General features: G+C 51.3%; 3 protein-coding genes across 4 annotated transcripts in view; all 3 read left to right on the top strand.

Moving 5' to 3' along the window:
* Positions 1-17,524, top strand: part of LOC134424629 (protocadherin alpha-C1-like) — a 209,378-nt gene that overhangs the window by 76,543 nt on the left and 115,311 nt on the right. The window lies entirely within an intron of this gene.
* Positions 3,404-5,968, top strand: LOC134424983 (protocadherin alpha-2-like). Its single transcript, XM_063169194.1, has one exon. The coding sequence runs from the start codon at positions 3,404-3,406 to the stop codon at positions 5,966-5,968; it is 2,565 nt and encodes an 854-aa protein (XP_063025264.1).
* LOC134424982 (protocadherin alpha-2-like) lies at positions 11,896-14,600 on the top strand. The gene is given in 2 exon segments (XM_063169193.1): positions 11,896-14,449; positions 14,452-14,600. Coding segments are annotated over 2 exon segments (2,703 nt in total).

Raw genomic sequence — 17,524 nt, 5'->3', positions numbered from 1 at the left:
GTATTGTCGGGTCCGTATAGCAGCTTCCACAGCTCTTGCCATGGTGGATCTGTGCTTCTCTTGAGACATTGATATTTAAGGGCAGTTGAAGTGGGTGGGTGTAATCTTGTGCTTTTCTTCCCTTTCTTGTGCTCTTGCATGGTCACTGGGTAGAGATGGTGAGTCCGTTATCACACATGGCTCATTCTGGTGAGCCTGAGTGGATGTACACACCCATCCTCCAAATCTGCAGAGCAGCCCAGCTCTGGTTTTCTATTGTAGAAATTCTTCCACCCAGTTAATATTTTGACTGGACTTGTGGTTCAGATTTGGTGTCATTTTCTTGAAGAAGATTTGTGTGGACTGGAATCAGTATTGTTCATGACTCTAATTGCAGAACCTTTAAGAACTCGGTTTGTTTTGTAATTGCTGAAAAGGCCCAAAGCATCCTGGTATGAGGGAAAAGTCAAAGAATCACATAATTCATTTGCAGCAGTCTTTATATTCTTTGTGGCAGGCTGGAGAAAGGGGAGGATTTGAATACGTTTTTGGGGAGGGAATGGAGAATTACTGTTTTACTATGTAGTTCCCAGTTCCCAGGGTACAAAATACAGGATTACAGTAGAATACTTCAGGAATGGTCCCACCAAACAGTGACGCTTTCCTGGGATCCTCTCAGGACACCCAGAAGTTCTGCATGTCCTTGGGCACTCTTGTTCTTCCTGGTATTGCTCTCAGGGAAAACATCTACCTTGTATGCCTTTAATTACTTGGGTTTGGTGTGGGATATTGTTGGTCAAAAAGAACCTTTTGGAATTTAGATCATGCTGTAGAGCCTTCTCTGAATCCTTCCCTCATTGGTTCTCTGCTCTTTTCTTGCTAGATGGGTCTTGGTATCCAAGATGTTACCAAAATCTTCATTTCAATACAGGCGAATGGGACTTTTTTTAATGAATATTATTCTCTTCTCTATCGAACTGCACATACTTTTGTTTTGCTGGGTTTGGTTGTTGTTATGTTTATTTCTAGTTTCTCATTGGCAATGTGGCAGATATTTGGGCCATTGCCCATCAATGTGGGGAGAGCCTATCCCTCTCTTCTAAGGCTTAATTTGAGAGAATTTTTGTAGCTTACAGGTCTGCTTCCTTTTTCCCCTGGAAGAGAAGTACATAATGGACACTGCATGTTTTCTGGCTTCTGTTGAACATAAGTGATATATTTCTATCCAGCATCCCTAAAAATACTGATAATGTTAAGCATAATTATCCTTTAAAACCAGATTTCCTGCCCCAAAATATTTATTTTCTGAAGAAGGAACCAGTTCGGAAGAGTTAAGTCAGAGAACAAATGTGGATGTTCTTGAGACTGGTGTAATTTAGTTCCTGTTAGTTGTGGCATCTTTTTGTTGAATCAGGAAAATATTCACCCTATTGGACCAGCAGAGCAGCTGTTACCTGCTCTCATTCCTTTTTGATGCTTCCAGGCACAGCCTGAGTGGGTGACAGCAAGCGGGAATGGAGGAGGGACCAACATTCATTTCGCCAAACAGATGTGTAGGAGGTCAAGGGAGTGTTCTTAGTGACGCTGTTGAGTGTTGCTTTCATGGCTTTTGAGTGTGTGCCAAGTGGATCATTCTAAGGTGAGGGAGAGATTTCCCGTGGGGTCGTGTAGATACCAAGGCTCTTGGAGTGCTGTCTATGTAGTGAGAGCCTTCCAGAGAGGACGAGAACTGTGGACATGCAAGAGAAAAGTGAGTCAGGAAGCACTGAGGTACATGACGAATGCTCCAGAGCTGTGGTTGTCCGGTGGTTTTTTAGGTCTTCAAGGAAGGTTGTCGTGTTGGGCTCTGATAGGTTTCAGTTGTGGAATCAGAAAATTCCCTAATTTGTTTGAACTCTTTCAGGCCTCTATGCACAGATATCCCAATAATTGTGGCTTCAGCTTCTATGTCAGAGAGTGGTGGAACCTCTTTTGATGTAGTAGAGCTGTTCTTTGACATCTGACTGCCTTGCTGTGTTATTGCTAGGTCCTTGAGAGCACTGGAGATTGAAGAGTGTGTCCTTTTTCTGGAGGGAGGGAAGGTGGAGGCGCATGGACAGCAAGCAGGTTACTCCCTCTCCACATGAACAGGAGGTGTAGGGAAGAGAAATGAGACTCGGGCTCTAAGGGCATGTCTGTGGCTCCTGGCAGGGGTGCTGTAGGTGTTTGTAAAATATTTTGTTGAAGGAAAATATTTCGAGAATATATAATTTTGGAGGTAGAACAGCAGAGGAAGCAATGACAAGGAAGGAGGAGAGGAAGGGAGAAGAGAAAGGAGGAAAACTGTAGAAAGAAGATTTAAAAAACCCAAACCAGCTAGACAAGGAGATACAAGAAGAAGTCAGGTAAAATTAGAAGAAAGAGAGATATTCCCAAAAGCATTGCAAGGATTTGGAAAATATTTTAGAGATGGAAAAAAAAAGAATGATTAAAGAGACAAGATAGAAATAGATGAGGAGGGGGGAAAAGAACAAGGACAGGGACAAGCAGGAATGAAAAGACATAGAGAAAGATCAAAGAAAGAGAAGGGAAAGAGGGTAAATGGAATGGGGAAAATACTAATAGCATAAGGAAAATGGTAACAACAACAGTAGGAGTAGTAGTAATAAAGAAAATAATGAAGCTATACAAATAAAAGTAAAACCAGAATGAAAGTAAGAAATGAAGGACAGAATGGAAATATAAAACAGACAACAAACCTGAGCAACACGCACCGTAATTATCAGTAGATATTGAGCAGTGTTGGTTCCTAAGAGCCGTGGTTGGAGCAGCTCAGCTCTCCAGCACTGATGCCCCATAATTACCCCTGATGGTCCCGCATTTGATGGTCTCTGCGGCGCCTGGCAGTGTAGCTAAAGAAAACAGGACGGTGGAAGGAGATGGGAAAGGAGTGGAAAGAATGGAGAGTGGCGTAACAAAGACGAAGAAGATCAAAGACAATGAAGAAAGACAAAAGTGGACAAAGAAAAAAGGTAAGGTGAAAAAACATGACTGAAAAGAAGGAATTGCAAAGGAGAAAGACATATGAAAAGGACAGTAAAGAAACGATAAGAAGAAATGAAAGATTACGTGCAGAGAAACCGGAAGACATAAGGGGAAAAAAGAGAAGCACGACAGCAAGACATGGGGAAAAAAATACCCATATCGAGTAGGCAGCACGGGCGAAGATGTGGAGCGTATGAGGCGGCGGAGCAGCGCAAGGTGTCGCTGCAGGCTCAGGAACGGGTCCGTGTGGGCGGCTCCGCCCCGGTGCGGCAGAGAGCTCGGCTGTGAGCGCGGGGGGGCGGCTCGGGCCGGGCAGCAGAGCCGGTGCGTCCGGGCGGGCGGCGGCGGGGAGCCGTGCGGGGCCCGGGCCGGCAGAGCGGCGGCGACAGCGGCAGGAAGGATGGTGGAGCGTTGTTGTTTGGCGGTGGTGCGGGTGCTGGTGCTGCAGGCGGCCTGGGCGCTGTCGGGCGGGCAGGTGCGCTACTCGGTGCCGGAGGAAGCCAAGGCCGGCACGGTGGTGGGCCGTCTGGCGCAGGACCTGGGCCTGGAGGCGGGCGAGGCGGAGGCGCGGCGGCTGCGGCTGGTGGCGCCGGGCCGGCGGGCGAGCGTGGAGGTGAGCGGGGCGAGCGGCGCGCTGCTGGTGAGCTCGCGGCTGGACCGGGAGGAGCTGTGCGGCAAGAGCGCGCCGTGCGCGCTGCGCCTGGAGGTGCTGCTGGAGCGGCCGCTGCGCGTCTTCCATGTGCAGCTGGAGGTCACCGACATCAACGACAATGCCCCCGTCTTCCCCACCGCCCGAAAAAACCTCAGCATCGCGGAATTCACTACTCTGCCCGGGTCTCGTTTCCCGCTGGAGGGCGCGTCGGATGCGGATATCGGAGTAAATGCACAGCTCACCTACACACTCAGTCCCAGCGAGCATTTCTCTCTGGATTTGCACCGGAGTGAGGAATATCGAGAATCCCTGTTTCTGGTACTCACGAAATCTCTGGACCGGGAGACGATTCCCGTGCACCGGTTGGTGCTGACAGCGACTGACGGGGGCCGGCCGTCTTTGTCGGGGACGATGGAGGTGGTGATCTCCGTCCTGGATGCAAACGACAACGCGCCCCAGTTCAACCAGTCTGTGTATAAAGTGCAGCTGCCAGAAAGCGCTGAGGTGGGGACGCTTGTGTCGAGGGTGAATGCGACAGATCTAGATTTGGGAAGTAATGGAGAAGTGACATTTAGTGTGAGCAATACTTTTCCTGAAAAGGGGATGAACAATTTCCTTTTAAATGCGAGGACGGGTGAAATTCATCTGGTAGGCACGGTGGACTATGAAGATATACGGTCATATGAGATACAAGTCGAAGCGACAGATAAGGGGACCCCCCCGCTGTCGGGTCACTGCAAGGTAGTGCTGGAGGTGGTGGACGTGAACGACAACGCGCCGGAGGTGTGGGTGACGTCGCTGTCGGTGCCGGTGCCCGAGGACGCGTCGTTGGGGACGGTGGTGGCCCTGCTGAGCGTGTCGGACCGGGACTCGGGGGAGAACGGTCGCGTGCGGTGCTGGGTGTGGCCGGCGTCGCCATTCGGTCTGGAGGCGACGTTCGCGGGCTCGTACTCGCTGGTGCTGCGCGAGGCGCTGGACCGGGAGCGGGTGTCGGAGTACGAGGTGGAGGTGCGTGCGGAGGACGGCGGGGCGCCGGCGCTGCGCGCCAGCCGCGGGCTGCGGGTGCCGGTGTCGGACGTGAACGACAACGCGCCCTCGTTCGCGCAGGCCGTGTACACGGTGCTGGCGCGGGAGAACAACGCGGCGGGCGCGGAGCTGGCGCGGCTGTGGGCGCGGGACCCGGACGAGGCGGCCAACGGGCGCGTCAGCTACTCGGTGTGGGACGGCGGCCTGGGCCTGGGCGGCGGCGGGCCCGCGGGGTCGTCGTCGTCGGGCGTTGGGTGGCGTCCGGCGTCGAGCTACGTGTCGGTGGACGCGGAGAGCGGGCGTCTGTGGGCGCTGCAGCCCTTGGACTACGAGGAGCTGCAGGTGCTGCAGTTCGAGGTGCGCGCGGTGGACGCGGGGGAGCCGCCGCTGAGCGGCAACGCCACGGTGCAGCTGTTCGTGCTGGACGAGAACGACAACGCGCCGGCGCTGCTGCCGGCCGCGGGCTCGGCAGCGGAGGCGGGCGGAGTGGCGGCGGCGGAGGCGGCTTTGGCGCTGGCGGGGGCGGGCTCGGAGTCGGGCACGCTGTGGGCGTGGGCGGCGTGGGGGGCGCCGGCGGGGCAGGTGGTGGCCAAGATCCGCGCCGTGGACGCCGACTCGGGCTACAACGCGTGGCTGCGCTACGAGCTGTGGGAGCCGCGGGGCAAGGGCCCGTTCCGCGTGGGGCTCTACAGCGGCGAGGTGAGCACGGCGCGGGCGCTGGACGAGGCGGACGGGCCTCGCCAGAGGCTGCTGATCGTCGTGCGCGACCACGGCGAGCCGGCGCGCTCGGCCACGGCCACGCTCAGCGTGTCGCTGCTCGAGGCCGCCGAGGCGGCGCTGGCCGCGGGATCCTCGTCGTCGTCGTCGTTGTCGGCGGTGTCGCGCTCGGCGGCGGGCGTGGAACTCGGGGCCGGGGCGGCGAGCGCGGCCACCAACGTGTGGCTGGTGGTGGCCATCTGCGCCGTGTCCAGCCTCTTCCTGCTGGCCGTGGTGCTGTACGGGGCGTCGCGCTGGGCGCCGCGGGCGGCCGTGCTCTCGGCGCCCGGGCCCACGACGCTCGTGTGCGCCAGCGAAGTGGGCAGCTGGTCCTACTCGCAGCGCCACAGCCGCAGCCTGTGCGTGGCGGACGGCGCTGCCAAGAGCGACCTCATGGTTTTCAGCCCCAACTTCCCTCCGCCGCCGCCCGCTCCTGCAGCCAAGGACACGCAGCCGGAGCCCTCCGCTCTCCTCGACACGGTCAGTGCCACTGCTTTCATTCCCTTCTCTGATCCTTTTTATCCGCCCTAATGAGAAGGTACTGTTTGAACCCGGGCTCCGTTCTCACGGCTTGCGGATCTTGGGTAGCTAGCGGGTCCTTAAGAATGCCAATCGCACGTTTACATCCGTCACCGCGACCTTGTTGTAGCCTCCTGCTCTTTCTTAGGGGGTCTAGAATATAATTAAGGCAGCATTCACGAGTAGTTACTGTAGGCAAGTGAGGTTTGGTCCCCTAAATGTGAGTTTTTCTGCTCTAGAATTAAATTACTTTTCTGTGCGACAAGGAGTGCCCCTTGATGAGAGATTTGCAGACAGCAAGGGGGTTGTTTTTCTCATGTGTAGCATTTCCACCCGATTTGCGTGAAGGAGTTCAAGACAGCCAGGCTTTGTTGGTGACAGACTCGTAGGTTGTGTGTACCACCTTCTCGCTTTTGCTGACTTTTTATCATGCTGGTATTCTTGGTTGGTTTTTTGTGTTTCTTTTTCAATTGAAAACTGGCATTTTCCCCTTTAGTTATGGTCATGTGAAGGTGTGATCCAAGGTGAAAAATGGGCATTCGTAGGCAAAAGTTTTCTATTATTTTTCTACTATGAGACTCATTTAGAAAATAGGGTAGTTGTGGCAATAGATTTCCTATGATCTTTTCGCAAGTATCGTATTGCTCTGGTTATTTTTGTATAAAGTGTTCAGGGAGAAGAGTGTGACCCAAGGTATGTGTTTTAAAAGCAAAATTTATTTATTGTTTTCCGGATGTCCATGTTCTGAGGATTTGCATTTCTGATCAGAGATGTAGTGTAAAGTACATTGTCCTTTTTTATATCCTCTCAAAATTTGCATCAAATGTCACATCAATGATCAAGATTTAAAAGGACTTTAACAGTGGAAATCTTCACTTCTGTAATGAACAAACAAACAAATAGCCCTCAAAATCCAAGAATCACCTTTCCCCACCAATTCTCAAATAACATTCTCCTACACAGGCAATACCATGTATTATAGTCATGTCCTTGCCACAGTTTTTGTTCTTCGTTGGAGCACAAAATCAAAGCCATTGCTGTTTAGAGGTTTCTACATCACCTCTGAAAATAATATTCCTGTAGAAAAGCATTACAAAACATGAGGTGTCAGCAGCAGAGCATCTCTTATTCACTGTGTTGATGATATCGTCCCTGGATTTTTACCGTGTGTCATTGCTGGGAAGCATAAGCCATTGTCACGTTGAATCTGTGGTAGGAAAGGAAACTGTGGTCTGTTGTATATAGCAGGGCCTGGCAGTTTTTTGTTGGGAAGGATGACCATGAGCAGCAGAAAGACTGGTGTGGGGAAGTGAAAATTCTTGGGGAGACAATGGATCATGTAACAAAATATAATGAGGTTATATATCTGTCTTCAGAACGGGTCTCAGAGTGAAGGATTTGTACAGGAAAGGATGAGACAAGGTGGGAACAGAAGAGTGTTCTTGTTGAGGATGCTTTCCTGCTTCCTAAGGGTCTGGAGTGGGAGGCCCTCCTGATAATGAGATGAGTGTGTGATACTGAAACGCCCACAGTGTCCCTTGCAATTAGGAATCTTTCCACCAGGGACTGTCTCTGCTGCTGCTGCTGCTGCCTGCCTGGTGTAGGCCATGTGTTGGTAAGTGTGGGGATCCTTAATATCAGAGGGTTTTGGCAAAGCTGCAAAAGGCAGGCCTCAGAGACAACAAACCTGCGTTTAGAGCTAAGCAGTAGCCATGAGATTTGTCAGCAGAAAAATTATATAAGAAGTAGAAAATTAAGGACAAACAGAACAATGGTTTGTATATTAACACTTGTCTAGAATAACTCCCTAAGCTGCAGAAAAGTATATCTAGGGAGATATTAGGAAGTTCTAAGCTTAATAATGGAGCTCTGTGCATAGTGTTTTAGGCCTTGAAAGAAGTTATTGTATTTGAAATAAATAAGCATTGTTTTAACTATAGCTTATAGTGGATGGATAGAACTACTGTCGATATGCTTTTGCTCTGTGTGATTGGTCAAAATCTTTTATAGTAAGTTCTACATTAATTTTATATTAAGTTCTTTGACTGCTGCCTGGGATGTGAACTGTTGGCATCTTCCCATTGACATAACCATGTAATGAGACTGATGCTGGAAAATCAAACAGCTCAAGGCACGTTCCCCAGCAGTCCCTTCCTGTTCGTGATTTGTACAGAGACCCCAGCCAGTGACAGTAAGAGCTGGTAAGATGGAGAGTGCTGAATGTTGTGTAATGAAACAGCTTTTCCAGGTTCAAGGTTTCAAGATGTTGTGGGAGGGGAACACTTCAACTTGCTATCCTTGTGTAATAGTCTCTCCAGGTGTAGATTTCCCGTGATGATTCCTTCCTCCTCCTCAGGTGGGATTTACAAAGAATTATTTTATTACATGTGGTTGTAGTCTTTATGCACTCAACTTCTTTTAATTGTGCACTGCACAAGTGGCCTCAGTAGAGATGGTATTTCCTGATGTCACATGTGGATCATTCTGATATCTGCAAGAACACCCCAAAACCTGCATGATTAGCCCAGTTCATGTGGTGCAAGCTTTCCCTCACGGCTGACAATGTGAGTGCTCTTGTGCTTTGGCACTTGCTGTGTTCTCTTGGAGGAACAGATCTGTGTGGACTGGGATCAGAGCTGTCACAGCTCTAATCACAGAATTTCTATGAACATGCACCACTGTGGCCTTTCTACCCAAGGTTACTGAAAAGGAACAAAGCATTTGTGGTGAAGATCATGTAGCTGGGAAGAGCTTTTAGACATTCTGTACATCTTTTGCGATGATCATGAAGGAAGATGAGGAAGTACAAGGGCCTGGATCACATTCAGAGTGGGGTTTATAAGCAGGGCATGTCTCTGGGGTTGAGCAATGTTTGACATTTTGGCAGGGATCCTGCATGTAGTGCTAAATAAGTCTTGGGCCTGTGTGATGGGGAGGGTGAATTTGGGTGGGGAGGAATGTTGCCCCAGGGAAAGGCAGATGCTGAGTAGAACACGACCTGTAGCATTGAGGAGGAACTGGAGAATGTCTGGTTAGCTGTGGAGATCTCATTTCCCATGCATTTTGATACAGGATGCCAATAGAAATCCTTGTGAAAATACGCACCACATAGTGCTGCTCTTCTGGGATCCTCTCAGGACCTCCAGCAGATCTCCGTATTTTTGTTTTCTGTTGTTCCCTGTGATATTACAGCTTATGAAGTGAGTTGCCATACATGCCTTGAATCACTTGTCTTGGATGTGGAATTTTCTTGGTAAAAGAGAAGACTTTTTGAAATTTGTGTCATTCTGCCAGGCTTTCTTGGGACATGGCATCAGTCATCTCCCTGGTCTTGGTCTCCTAGCTGGCACTAAGGGACACTTTCCCTTGAAACAAGTACTCCTGGTCCTGGAGTTTTTTTTTCTGAAGAATCAACCAGTGATGCTACAGGTGAGTTACTCCTACCAGAAGAGGCTGTGTGTGAGAGACAGGTGTACTTTGGTTCCTGTGATGCCTTAAGTTTTAGCTTTACTGACATATTCTCCATATTTTCCAGATTGTGTACTGCATTTTTAATATTTTCCAGATTCTGTACTGCATTGGTATATAACTCTGAACTTCATGTGAAGTGTTAGCAAGTTCTCCTCACAGTTCAGTCAGACAAAACAATCCTTTTCCAGCCCCAGATCTAAGGACAATGCTGCAGGTTCTAGCCCAAGAAGTGTAACCAACAGTGAATTTAGGAGAGCAATCTGGGAGGATGGGATTGCTTAACCTGGAGTTGTAATTGGACAATTAACGCCAATATTTAAACGGACCAAAAATTATAAAAGTGAGAAAAGTCATGACCCACCATCCGTCTTGGGTGTAGCATTGGCCGGGCTCCTGTGCTTCCCAAGGTGCATCCTTTGAAGGCCTTTTAATAAATCCCTACTTTATTCCTTTAGCACTGTCTAGCCTCTGTTCTATGCAGCCTCTCAATGCATCACTTGTTCAGCTGTGGTATCCTCACACTGGATCAACTAAATATTGCCTGAATTGAAATTCCTGTATGTCTGGAGCACCATTATGTGTTCTCATTTGATTCTGCTGCTTCCTGGCACAGGGTGAGAAGAGGGAAGGAAAGGCAGATGGAGAAGTGACGTTAATGCTTTTCTAGGAGTAGATGTGCTGGGCATACAGAGGATGCTTTCAGTGACAATGCCATGGTGAATTTGGTAGTAGCACTGCAGGTGAATGAGTCAGGCAGAATTGTTCTCCATCGAGTTAAATGAGGAATGTAGTGTCATCGTGAGTTTGTTTTTTTTTTTTGTTTTTTTTTTTTTTTTTTTTTTTTCAGTGTTCTTGGAGGATTATCATGCTGGACTCTAATGGGTTTGATTTTGTAGAGGAGAGACTCCCTTGGTAACTTGGACTCTGGAGGCTTTTCTGTATTATATGTCTGCATGGGTGGACTATTCTCTGATGTAACAAAGCTGTTCTCTACTATGTGATTGCTTTGTTGATTTATTTCTTGGGTCCTTGAGATGACTGAGGGCTCCAAACGTGGATTGGATCCTGAAGGGAGAGGAAGTTGCACGTGCTTGGTAGGGGAGGAATAGAAGGCTATTCCCTGTCATGAGGAATGAGAGGTGGGAGTGCCCTGTTGCTAAAGGACATATGTCTGTGCTTCATGACGTGGTGGTGTAGCTATTTTTAAAACATTTCCTTAAGGAGAAAATATGTAATAGAAGATACAAGGACGGCTGCAACAGACGAGGGGATGGAATGACTTCACAACGAGGAGAGAAAGAAAAAACAAAGGAAAAAAATAAGAAAAGAAAAAGGAACGAGGACAAACAAGAAGTGGAATAAAAGCAAGAATGGAAGGAACCGTTGCAAGGAAGAGGAATGAGAACTTTTTCCAAAGGACCTGCTCATTTCGAGTGTTATATAAACATTCGGAAAGAATATTAATAAAGGAAATAGAAGCACATTGGTGTAAGGAAAGAAAATGAGAAAGAGGAAGTAAAAAATATGACTGTTAAGACCATGAAGAAGACATAGTGAAAGAGAACCCGGAAATAGAAGAGAAAGAGAGAAAAAAGAAGAGAAAGAATAGCAGAAGATAATGAAGGAGAAAAGGATATATTAAGGAAGGCGACTGTACAAAAAAAAAGAAAGAAAGGGAGCAAGGAAGTAAAAGAGAAAGAAGAGAATGGAAACAAAAAGAAGGAAGATAAAGGATCCGATCAGCAGGCACCGACCTTATATTTGCTCGCTGAGAGGAGCTGCTCTGGAACAGCCGTGCCCCGGCGCTGATAGACCATAATTGTCGCTGATATACCATAACTACCGCTGATAGGTGAGATTTGATGGTCTCCGCCGCGGCGCAGAAGGCAACTGGCGAATTATCGGAGGGGGTAAAGAAGCGCGAGGATAAGAAAGGAAAGTAAAATGGCTTAAAGATTAGGGCAGGGCAATAAAGCAAAAGACAATGTGGAGAGGAAACAATAGAAAAGAACAGGAAGAGTAAAGAGGAGAGAGTAGGAAAGGGAAGGAAAGGCAAACCGATGAAAACCAGAGAAAAAACGGATAGAAGAAAGGAAGCAGAAGAGGAGGGAAGGAAATGAATCTATGCAAGCAAATAGCAAGCGATAAAGAAAAGGAGAGAAGAAAAATAGGAGGAGCACAGAGGAAGAGACGGCAGAGGTGATGGCCTGAACGGAACGGGTGCACAGGCGCTGTCACGGAGCGTGTGAGGCGGCGGAGCAGCGCAAGGTGTCGCTGCAGGCTCAGGAACGGGTCCGTGTGGGCGGCTCCGCCCCGGTGCGGCGGAGAGCCCGGCTGTGAGCGCGGGGGGGCGGCTCGGGCCGGGCAGCAGAGCCGGTGCGTCCGGGCGGGCGGCGGCGGGGAGCCGTGCGGGGCCCGGGCCGGGGCCGGCAGGCAGAGCGGCGGCGGCGGGCAGAGCGGCAGGAAGGATGGTGGAGCGTTGTTGTTTGGCGGTGGTGCGGGTGCTGGTGCTGCAGGCGGCCTGGGCGCTGTCGGGCGGGCAGGTGCGCTACTCGGTGCCGGAGGAAGCCAAGGCCGGCACGGTGGTGGGCCGTCTGGCGCAGGACCTGGGCCTAGAGGCGGGCGAGGCGGAGGCGCGGCGGCTGCGGCTGGTGGCGCCGGGCCGGCGGGCGAGCGTGGAGGTGAGCGGGGCGAGCGGCGCGCTGCTGGTGAGCTCGCGGCTGGACCGGGAGGAGCTGTGCGGCAAGAGCGCGCCGTGCGCGCTGCGCCTGGAGGTGCTGCTGGAGCGGCCGCTGCGCGTCTTCCATGTGCAGCTGGAGGTCACCGACATCAACGACAATGCCCCCGTCTTCCCCGCCGCCCGAAAAAACCTCAGTATCGCGGAATGGACCACTCTGCCCGGGTCTCGATTCCCGCTGGAGGGCGCGTCGGATGCGGATATCGGAGTGAACGCACAGCTCACCTACACACTCAGCCCCAGCGAGCATTTTAGCTTGGAAGTGAAAGCCAAGGACGAAAATAAAATCTCCGTACTGCTCGTATTAACGAAACCTCTGGACCGCGAGACAATTCCCGTGCACCGTTTGGTGCTGACAGCGAGTGACGGGGGCCGGCCGTCTTTGTCGGGGACAATGGAGCTGGTAATCTCGGTGCTGGATGTGAACGACAATGCGCCCCAGTTCAACCAGTCGTTGTATAAAGTGCAGTTACCGGAAAATACGACCCCTGGGACTGTGTTTTTCCAGCTAAAAGCGACAGACAATGATGAGGGAATTAATCAAGACATATATTATTCTTTTAGCGATGCGGTTTCTGCCAAAATTCAGGACCTTTTCAAAATTGACGAAAAATCTGGGGAAATACGGACTGCCGGGGAATTGGATTTCGAGGACACTCAGTCATATGACTTAGAGATAGAAGCAAGAGATAAAGGAACACCCTCGCTTTCGGGTCACTGCAGCGTGGATCTGAAGGTTCTGGACATGAACGACAACGCGCCGGAGGTGTGGGTGACGTCGCTGTCGGTGCCGGTGCCCGAGGACGCGTCGTTGGGGACGGTGGTGGCCCTGCTGAGCGTGTCGGACCGGGACTCGGGGGAGAACGGTCGCGTGCGGTGCTGGGTGTGGCCGGCGTCGCCGTTCGGTCTGGAGGCGACATTCGCGGGCTCGTACTCGCTGGTGCTGCGCGAGGCGCTGGACCGGGAGCGGGTGTCGGAGTACGAGGTGGAGGTGCGTGCGGAGGACGGCGGGGCGCCGGCGCTGCGCGCCAGCCGCGGGCTGCGGGTGCCGGTGTCGGACGTGAACGACAACGCGCCCTCGTTCGCGCAGGCCGTGTACACGGTGCTGGCGCGGGAGAACAACGCGGCGGGCGCGGAGCTGGCGCGGCTGTGGGCGCGGGACCCGGACGAGGCGGCCAACGGGCGCGTCAGCTACTCGGTGTGGGACGGCGGCCTGGGCCTGGGCGGCGGCGGCGGGGCCGCGGGCACCTCGTCGTCGGGCGTTGGGTGGCGTCCGGCGTCGAGCTACGTGTCGGTGGACGCGGAGAGCGGGCGTCTGTGGGCGCTGCAGCCCTTGGACTACGAGGAGCTGCAGGTGCTGCAGTTCGAGGTGCGCGCGGTGGACGCGGGGGAGCCGCCGCTGAGCGGCAACGCCACGGTGCAGCTGTTCGTGCTGGACGAGAACGACAACGCGCCGGCGCTGCTGCCGCCCGCAGGCTCAGCAGCGGAGGCGGGCGGCGCGGCGGCGGCGGAGGCGGCGGTGGCGCTGGCGGGGGCGGGCTCGGAGTCGGGCACGCTGTGGGCGTGGGCGGCGTGGGGGGCGCCGGCGGGGCAGGTGGTGGCCAAGATCCGCGCCGTGGACGCCGACTCGGGCTACAACGCGTGGCTGCGCTACGAGCTGTGGGAGCCGCGGGGCAAGGGCCCGTTCCGCGTGGGGCTCTACAGCGGCGAGGTGAGCACGGCGCGGGCGCTGGACGAGGCGGACGGGCCTCGCCAGAGGCTGCTGATCGTCGTGCGCGACCACGGCGAGCCGGCGCGCTCGGCCACGGCCACGCTCAGCGTGTCGCTGCTCGAGGCCGCCGAGGCGGCGCTGGCCGCGGGATCCTCGTCGTCGTCGTCGTCGTTGTCGGCGGTGTCGCGCTCGGCGGCGGGCGTGGAACTCGGGGCCGGGGCGGCGAGCGCGGCCACCAACGTGTGGCTGGTGGTGGCCATCTGCGCCGTGTCCAGCCTCTTCCTGCTGGCCGTGGTGCTGTACGGGGCGTCGCGCTGGGCGCCGCGGGCGGCCGTGCTCTCGGCGCCCGGGCCCACGACGCTCGTGTGCGCCAGCGAAGTGGGCAGCTGGTCCTACTCGCAGCGCCACAGCCGCAGCCTGTGCGTGGCGGACGGCGCTGCCAAGAGCGACCTCATGGTTTTCAGCCCCAACTTCCCTCCGCCGCCGCCCGCTCCTGCAGCCAAGGACACGCAGCCGGAGCCCTCCACTCTCCTCGACACGGTCAGTGCCACTGCTTTGCTCGCCTCTATTCTGTCCCCCTTTGCCCCTTGTCTCTCGTTTCCCAAACTCTTTCCGTTATTAGCCGGACTCCGCCCCCGCATTTTGAAGTCAATGGGTGCTTAGATGTGTTAATTGCACCTTTGTATTTTCTGCCTCGTCCTTTAAGAGGGAGAGTATCTCTGTAACCCTTCGGGGTATGCACTTGAAATTTGTAGCTGTGGAAAAGAATTGTTCTGCTCTAGAATGAAATGCCTGCTGATCGTGATTAGAGCTGTCCTCGAAGTTTCAGTTTTGGAGACAACGCTCCTTCTTGCTGGTTGTGTAGATTTTCCACCCGAGCTTGCTGAGGGTGTGCAGGTTAGGTTGTGGCGAAGACCATCTGTAAGGCACTGTTTATTCTCCTCATTGCCGTTGCTGACTGCTGACCGTGGTGGTATCACGTGTTGTTTCTTCTCTGGCCTCATGTTCTGTCATTTGTTCTCTACAAGAGATGGAACCAAGGTGATCACTTGGACTTCTGTCCTCATGTCATTATGGAAACTGGGAAGGCTTTGTGGCCTTTTCATAGCATTTTTCCCTTTCAGTTTTTGTTAGGTGTATTTGGTAATTTGCATTCCCGGATGAACAGGTTTCCTGATGGACACTGGCCTCTTCTTTTTTGGTGCATTTTTTCAATATTTACATTTGGAACACCTTTAAAAGTTCTGTATAAATCATCTTCAAAATAATGACAACATAAAAATTTCTTCTACACAGTACACAGCCACTGTATTGATAAGCTCATCATCGTGTTTCTTGTTCTCTCTCAGCATTACATCAAGTGTCCTTTGCCATGAGAGCTGTCCCAACATGATTGCTCCAGTAAATATTGGTCTCGGGTCTCACAACCAGAGCTTGCGATGCACCTGCAGAGTCTGCCAGACCATGTATGTGATGCCATCTCTGTGGATTTTACAGTGTTCTCATTGCTGGGAAACCTTTAGACTAAAGACTAATTTAGACTAATTTGAGTCTTAAACTTTAGGTTTAAACAAAGTCTGATTGTCACTTGAGGTAGGAAAGAAAATTTTGCCTTGTCAGAGAGGTGAATGTGGCAGTGACACTGAGCGGGTCCTGGCCATGTCCTGGTTTGAAAGGTGACCTTGAGCCCTGGGAAGCCTCCTCTGAGGGAACCTGAAATCATTTGTGAGACAATGAGTCATACAATAGGAGGACAGGAATGAGAATTGTATCATTTTCTAGAGAATGTTAGAGACTGGGGAATGGAGATGCTTAGACGAAAGCAGGAGTCATGATGGGACCAGAGTGTTTCTGCCCAGGATCATTTCTCTGTTCTAAGCATCTGATGTTGCAGACCTTCTGCATCTTGAGATAATACATGGTACTGAAATGGCCACAGAGTCCTTTGAGGTTGTGAGTATCTCCATCAGAGACAGCTCTTGTGCTACCTCTGGCCTGACACAGGGAATGTGTTGGGTACATGCAGACTGATGTACATTTTTGCTGCTGTTTTGGGGGTGTTGTTGTGGGAAGGTGGCACTACAAACTGCTTGCCATATGTATTGTAGGGTATTTATAGCAGCTTCCACAGCTCTTACCATGGTGGTCTGTGTTTCATCTTTTCAGAGATGATTTTTAAGGGCAGTTGAAGAGATGTGTTTAATGTGGTGCTATTCTTCCCCTTCTTGTGGTCTTACACAATCAGTCTGGGTAGAGATGGTGAGTCCTGTGATCACACATGGCTTATTCTGGTGTCTGAATGTACACATCAAACCTCCACATCTACAGAGCAGCCCAACTCTGGTTTTATATTCTTGAAATTCTCTCATCCGGTTAACATTTTGAGTGCACTTGTGTTTTTAGTGTGATCTCTTGAAGAAGAAGGTCTGTGGGGATTGGGATCAATATTGTTCACTACTCCAATTACAGAACGTTTGCGAACTCTGTATTTATCTGCTATCGCTGAAAAGGCACAAAGCATCCTGGCATAAGTGAAAAGTCAAAGAGGAACAGAATGGATTTGCAGCACTTGGTGTGTTTGTACAGCCATGGGGTACAGAAGAGAAGTTTGTCTTTGGGGTTTGGGGAGGGAATAGAGAATGTCTGCCTAGTTGTGGAGATCCCAGTTCCCAGGGTGTGAGATACAGGATCACAGTAGAATATCGTGAGGACGATCCCACGACACCACAATGCTGCTCTTCTGGAATCCTTTCAGGACATCCAGAAGTTCTGCATCTCTTAGGACACTGTTCTTTCTGGTATTGCTGCTTGTGAAGACGTCTGCCCTGCGTCCCTTTAATTACTTGATTTTGATGTAGAACACTGTTTGTCAATGAGAAGCTTTTTGAAATTTGGGGCATGCTGCCATGCCTTGTCTGAACGCTTCCTTGAAGTCAAAAGGGAAAAGGAATGACAGCTTTTACCAAAGAATGTGTTGCTACAATATGTCAAGAATGTTGAAGAGATGATAAGGCGGTTCTCTTCTTGGTAAGGGAAAAGTGAACAGAGGATGGAAATGGAAGAAAATTGAAAGCAAGAAGATTGCACTGAAGGAAGGAAAGATGGATATAGAGAAAGAGAAGGAAAAAAGAAAGTATTAGAAGAGAGAGAGAAAGGGACAATCTATAAATGAGTTTACTGGCAATTCACGGACACTACCACTATACACGAAAAAGGAAGAAGGTGACAAAGGAGAGAAAAAAAGAAGGAAAAGAAGAAGAGAAAGGAAAACAGAACATTCTAAGAAAGAATGGCACAAGGAGAGAATTAAGAATGGAAGATGACGAAGAGAAGAAATTTTAAATCAGGATTACTCACGGACATTGACTCAAAGCGCTGGCCGGAGCTGGTTGTCAACAGGCTCTTCCTCGGTTACAGTTGTGCATTTCAGCTCTGATATCAGGTAATTAGAGCTGGTGGATCCGAATACTTTTGTTTGCTGGGCGGCGCTGGATGCGGCACGCGAGATACATGAATGGGTAAGAAGAGAGCAGCAGTAAAAGTCCAAAGGATAAAATATAAAAGGAGCACTGTAACAAGAAAGAGCAGAGGAGACGGCCATGACGGAGCGGAGGCACAGGCGCTGTCGCAGACCGTGTGAGGCAGTGGA

The sequence above is a fragment of the Melospiza melodia genome, chromosome 14 (assembly GCF_035770615.1).
Source record: "Melospiza melodia melodia isolate bMelMel2 chromosome 14, bMelMel2.pri, whole genome shotgun sequence".
NCBI lineage: Eukaryota > Metazoa > Chordata > Aves > Passeriformes > Passerellidae > Melospiza > Melospiza melodia.
The sequence above is the reverse complement of the archived record's forward strand: the minus strand, read 5'-3'. Positions and strand labels throughout refer to the sequence as shown.